Source organism: Caenorhabditis briggsae (genome assembly GCF_000004555.2).
Source record: "Caenorhabditis briggsae AF16 supercontig from assembly CB4, cb25.NA_187, whole genome shotgun sequence".
NCBI classification, from domain to species: domain Eukaryota; kingdom Metazoa; phylum Nematoda; class Chromadorea; order Rhabditida; family Rhabditidae; genus Caenorhabditis; species Caenorhabditis briggsae.
Window position 1 is genome coordinate 3,592 of NW_025543300.1, and position 6,407 is coordinate 9,998.

General features: G+C 34.8%; 2 protein-coding genes across 2 annotated transcripts in view; one reads left to right on the forward strand and one right to left on the reverse strand.

Moving 5' to 3' along the window:
- Positions 1 to 533, forward strand: part of CBG24549 — a gene marked incomplete at both ends in the record, with an annotated part of 3,231 nt that extends 2,698 nt beyond the window's left edge. The window contains 3 exons of the mRNA XM_045240942.1: positions 100 to 252; positions 304 to 408; positions 456 to 533. Coding sequence (XP_045091363.1) covers positions 100 to 252; positions 304 to 408; positions 456 to 533 — 336 coding nt within the window. The remainder of the gene's footprint in view (positions 1 to 99; positions 253 to 303; positions 409 to 455) is intronic.
- Positions 534 to 1,704: 1,171 nt separating this feature from the next.
- CBG24550 lies at positions 1,705 to 4,836 on the reverse strand (the record flags this gene model as incomplete). The annotated part of the gene is made up of 8 exons (XM_002648309.1): positions 1,705 to 1,822; positions 1,870 to 1,967; positions 2,535 to 2,654; positions 3,148 to 3,193; positions 3,767 to 4,076; positions 4,155 to 4,293; positions 4,343 to 4,440; positions 4,698 to 4,836. 8 exons carry the CDS (start codon positions 4,834 to 4,836, stop codon positions 1,705 to 1,707), a joined length of 1,068 nt encoding a protein of 355 aa, XP_002648355.1.
- Between the last annotated feature and the right edge of the window lie 1,571 nt (positions 4,837 to 6,407).

Sequence of the window (6,407 nt, forward strand, 5' to 3'; positions counted from 1 at the left end):
TCTGAGAATGAGAATTTTCCGGCCTCGGCCAAGCCTACGGGCTGCACCTAGATTTTTCAAGTAACTCTTCCAGTTAATCTAACTTTTTTGAATTTTCAGCCACAAGAAGAACTCAATCGTAACGAAATGCCTATGAATGAAAATGCAAGATATGGAGAAAACGGTGAAGGTGAAGTTGGTGTGGAAAACGATGAGGATGACGAGTGGTCGCAAGCACAATTTGCTCAGAATAACAGCTTATTGAATCTCGAGGTGAGTAAAAACTGTGAATGCAGACTATATATCCAATTATGAGAATTTCAGCCCAGTGAACATCAAGAACGCAATGAGACAGCGGAGATCGGAAATGATGGTATGAATGACTGGCCGCTTGAAATTCTTGCACGAACGTTCCGAGTTGAACTAAACGTAAGTTGGAGTGAAGCTCTTGATGATTCTGAAAATTTATTATTCAGGTCCTAGAAATGGCCATTGAACTGGAAGCGGTCGTCGAACAATTTGAAGCTAATGAATTCGAAAACGAGGAGTTCTGAGCAGTTCACGAAGTTTTCCTCTATTTTTCCTAAGAAAATTTTTGATTCTTCCTATGTCTTTTTTGTTGTTTATCTTATGTTTGTCTAATGTGTCCAGTTTTTTAACGGCTTTTAAATTTCAATTGAAATTCGAATATTTTTTACGGCTCTGAATCTTTTTTCTAATTACAAATATTTTTCAAATGGCTTTTCAACTTAAGCAATTTCACAAAATACGCCAATGATATTCAATAATATCTTTGTATAATACCTCATCAAACAGATATACTTGCCAATAGCGGAAACATCGAATAATTGATATCTTTCGTTTCTCTGTGTTCTTTAAAATGAGAGCGGAAGTGTATGGGTGGTCTAAAAACTCTTGGGCAGTTGAATAGCATGGAGATATATCGTTGAGCATGAGTTTAAACGTACATAGTAGCGATCAATATGACATTCAAATACGTATTTTTTTGTTTTTTTTTTTGCCCTTTTGACCATTTTCAGGAGTTGGAAGCTGGACTGCCAAGTTTCTGAACACTTTGATATGTTTGGAAAATGAAAAACAGGCCTAGATTGAAAGTTCACAGAATTTCTTTAAAATTTCTAGAATTCTAACTACTTGCCGATTTCTGTAAGACACCTTTTTTGACTCTTGTTGGACAGAAAACGTGTAAAAAGTAAATCTCTTCCAGAAATCTGCAAATAGATGGAAAATTAAAAATTTTCAAAAAATTTTACGAATTCAAAGTTTTTTAATTTAGTACTGTTTTACACCCTCCAAAATTTTCAAAATGATCGGATACTTGAAAGCAGAGCTATTCATCCCTTCTAAAAATGCCCAAAATCAACTGAAAATTACTCGCCCTACTAGTATTTTATTTATTCCGCTCACTTTAGAATGATTTACTAGGAAAGCGCTTCTATTGAAGTTTGGACCCCAAATCGTACATAGGTGCTTTCTTCGCGCAACAGCAACCCGTGTTCTAAGCGAGAGGCCTCGAACATCTACCAAAACGTTAGTAGCATGTGATGGACCATAATGAACAACATATTACTTACTGAAATATTCCTCAAGTTGAATAAAGTTTTGTTGAAGAAATCTCAAAAAATGTAGAAAACTTTTGGAACAACCTAACATTTGACCATTAAAATAAAATGCTAACAAAGCTAGACAAACAAAGTTAATATCTCATTTGGTGGCAACAGGTCTCTTGTAGATTAAGATAACTTTGATCTCATCGTCGTATTTGATTCCCAGATCATTTGGAGTCTCCGTTCCTTCTATCACAATCCCATTAAACGTGAAGCTGAAACTTTGAAATTTATCTTCATTTGAAAAAAAAATGCCTATTACCATAGGTGTTCACGTGGCCTTCCCAAATCGTTAGCAGTTCGGATCAAAAGTTTCGCGATCGATAGATCAGGATGAAACAAGTATCTCTCAGCGAAGTTCTGGCAAAAAGGAGATTTCAAATGTTTTTCTTCTTTTTCTTGATTCTCACATCTAATAGGCACGTGATTCAGAAGGTAAGATAGACCTTCTTTCTTCTAATAGAAGCTTATGGGCTTCTATTTTTGGACCTGTTTCTCAGGGTGGGCTATTATATTTCAACAATTTACTGGGTAGCTCATAAGTATGGAGACTTTTTTGCATGGGCTTGCTGGCACAGTGCCAAGACCGATTTTTGTAAACTTTCGATATCTTTCGAAAGTAAGGGATGTATATAAGATGTATATAAAATATTTCAATAATCTTTTGTCCTCTTCTTTGTTGGGCTTCAAATATAGGTGGGCTTCTATTAGAGGAAATACGGTAATCGGAAATATACTAGATGCAAAACAATTTAAGGGCGCAAAGTACACAATTTGGAGGTTAGAAATGCAACTTTTTCTGGAGTTTTGTACCCCGCATTGAAGATTTATTATCTCTAAATTGCTTTGTCCCTCATTGACTTCAACTTTTTCCTGCCCTCCTAATTAGTTGCCATCTTATGAGAAGATAAAAAATAACCAACTCACCCCCAGTCCTCCGACATTTATGATAATTCGATTGAATGGATCAGTGAGAGGGGGTACTAGTATAGCCATTGACTTGGATAGAAAAACAATAGAACTGTCGACCGATGCTTGAATGGAGGGCTTGAAAAAAACGGAATGATGATAATCGAATAGAAATGTTTATGCGTTTCTCGCTTTTTGATATTTTTCCTCCTTTCCCATTTTTTGATGGGAACCATTTCGCAAGTGGGTGGTCAGGGATGTCTGAAACGGGAGGATGAGTCACGCGAGAGATTGATAATCATCGATTCCTGAAAAACAAAGCTTACGGTCCACAGGCGGAAAAAAAACAACAAAATAAACACTGATCTCAGAAAAATTTTTTCGGATATCCATATTTGAATGCTGATGTGTCAAATTTCTATGAAGTGAAAAATTGAGGGCCCGAATGTGAACAAAAGAAGTGGCAAAATGAAAATTTCCCGTTTTACTGATTAAACGGATAAAATTAATATTACATACATTTCTAGTTTGAAATAGCTTGAAATGATAAAGGGATGAGAACCAAAAAAATTTAATACAGTATCTGGACCACGAAGGTTATTCCATTGTTTGGAATTTTGGTCAACGCTACCGTTTTGTCATCAGGGAGATAATCGATTTCGTTTACACTGGAAAAACTGAAAAAAAGAAAAAAAATATTCACCTGAAAATTATAAATTAACGAAAAACGGTCCGAAGGGATTTCAACGGCTCTGGAATATCTTCGCTTCACGCTGATGAGCAAACTATTGAGTTTAACCCGAACACGAATTTCTTAAATTCCAGTTGAAAATTCTAGGTCACTTCTAGAAAAGTGGGCAGTTTCATCATCGTGGCCTAACTTCAGCAAGTTGAGTTTTTTAAGCCACCAACATCGAGAGTCCAAACATTTTCAATTGAAAGACCTGAAACTAGTGAAAAAATGTGATGTCTAAGAAACGAATAAATATGTTCAAAGAAGTGGTTTGTTTGTTTGAACAATTTTCAAACACGTGATTTGTTTTGGTTTCTTGAGAATAAAGATAACGATTTCAAACGAACGTTAAATCAAAAAGTTTATGAAGTACGGCAGTTACAAATGGTCAATTATTCGGAGTCGGACGGATTTCTGATAAATTGAGAAGATTACTTGTTTATTTTGTTTCCGCTGTTCCCAGTCGATGGTCTCCTGAAAAAATAGATAAATACTATGACGCGGTTAGAGTACTAACACATTGCGAGTTGATTTTCTCCCACTAGCATACGGAGTGGCTTGCTCTCTTTGCCTTGGTGATCTGCGACGCGTACTCATCGGAGTTGGTTCTTCTTTGTCTTCAGATTCGTCATCACAATCGCATAGAACAGGAACACATGGACCAGGAAACCGACTAATCATGGAATCAGTTATCTCTTTGATAACCGCGCGATTTTCTTCCTGCTCGTGAACAAGAAAAGTGCAGATTTCCATTGCCAAGTTTGTCATGCGAGTTTGATGTTCCATCATTTCTTGACGAAACTTTTCATGTTGTTGGCTCTGATTTTCTAGTAGCAGTTTCACCTAAATATATAACTATATAACAGTATAAAGCATTTAAAAAATTGTACATTTTGTGCTCTTACCGTATCCTGCAATGAGTTGCTGTTTGTTTGCATTCACAACTGCATTCAAGGTTCCCCCATTTGGGTTCCCATTTAATGGCATTATCCCTGCCATCACACCATTCTGGATTCCAAGTTGATAAACACCGGTCAGAGTGTTCTGTATATATCTATTAATAATGATTACGTTTTCCCCAGAAAGCAACTACCTGTGCCGCTTGCATCAAGAAGTTGTTCATTTGTACTTGATCTCCAATTGGAGCATTGTTCATTGCTTCCAAGTTCAAAGGAAGATTGTTCATGATATCTGAAAAAAGAATACACTTAAAATGCGTGATCTAATAGAAAAGAAAGAACATCAGTCATTGAAAAATGATAAATCTATTGGTGAGAGAATGAGTTAGGTTACGATGGAGACACTTCTTGAGATAAAGAAGAAAAATTCCAATACAGGTTCTTTTTCTCGAAGTAAGGCGGTGAAATGCTAGAAAGTACATGATATAAACAGATGGAAAAGAAAAGATTGGCATGCGGCCGTTTGTTCGTTGTTGGCTATCTTCTTACTTTCGATTGATGGAAGTTTTGAAACAATTAGTGACGAATGACGTTGGGGTTCGCAGAATGATAAATAGAAAATTTGAAAACCAAAAATGTGACTGGAAGCTTCAGAAACCAAAGTAAACTCTTCATAACGAATATTCATAGTGGTGGATTCATAAAATTTCAGGCGGGGGTATTTTATATCTCTTTTAGACTATTAGACTTTGAAAATTTTCAAAAACGTAAAGATGCCAAAATGAAAACAGATTTTATGAAGTATTTACCTCTCTAACACAGAAGGATAGAGCCAGTTTCAAACTTCAAGCTGATTTATTTCGGGCCGTGTTAAAGATATGAAAAAGTTGTCAACAGATAAATTGTTCATCATAATATCATAGAAATTTTATCAGTTGAGATATTATGAGTAGGGTTTTTTATTACAGGATTTACAGAATCTGGGTTGCTGTGAAAGGTATTAAAAAGTGACAAACCAAAAAAAAAAGTTTGATATGTATTATTACAATTTTCAAAATTGATTATTTTTCAGTGGCTTAAAATTGACAGGTAGGGGATCCTGTATTACAGGTTTTGGGTTCATTATTATTACATATCACCTTGAGAACAAAATTAAGACTGACTTTGAAATTGAAACATTTTTTTTCAATTGAAATCAAATCATTCCATCTCATAATTTCTTGTTTGTTTCATTCTTATTTCGGTTTGCATCCTCTGGTAAGAATGATAAACAATAAAACTTTCTTGCAAAACCGAACATTTTACGATCTGTTTCCAATCCGTCCTCTCTATTTCCTAATTTTTTTCCTATATATTCTCTTTTTCAAATTTCACTTTCTCATTTTTCATGTCCAGATTAGAAGAAATCTCGAAGTTCATTTTTGTAAAGTCCAGTTCGAAGATAGCATGAGATGCAATGAATTAACACTGTAAAGCCCCAAAATGCGTATTCTTATAGTGCTGGAATCTATTGAGAGTCTTTCTTCCATAAAAGTGATTCTTTGAACTTTTTTTTCCTTCATTACTACATCATCATTACTGCTTCATCCAACTTCACCTAACTGCTGTTATTTGATTCTTTTTTATTTTTTTTCCTTTTTCATTATACAGTCACTGTTTGCGTCTTCAGAAAGAAGATAATGAAGATAAGATGAATTTGGAAGTAAAAAAAATTATCAATTCGTAATTGATAAGTTTTCTTTCATTACTTGTGTCCTAACGCTTGAAAAAATAGGAAGTGAGAGTTATCGAAAATACAAATTTCGATAAAAAGATGTCATGGGAACAATCGCAATTATTCAAAAACGTCAAAAGTAATCGAATGTTGAAAGGAAGGTTTCGAACGGTTATTTTTCCGATGAAGATGCAGGTACCGTAGAATGTGTGAGAAGGGACCATTCGTCGAAAAGCCCCTCAAATAAAAGAGCTTCTATGAGAGTGACTTGGAAAATATAAGTTTTTTCTGTAATAGAGAGGTTTCCTCAAAGCTAACTGTGTTGTTTGAAATCTAAATTGTTTGTACGGTAAAATTATTCTAAAAACGCCTCAATTTTACTAAAATTTGTTGGAGCGCTCTATTTTTCTTGAAAACGCTCGCTTTTAGTAAAAATTAAAAAAAGTTTTTATGAATTCAGAAGGAGAATTCATAGTTTTTGTAATGATATTTTTAGAAGCCCCGCCCGAAAAAATGGAAAAGCCTCCTTCAATTGAATTGTCATC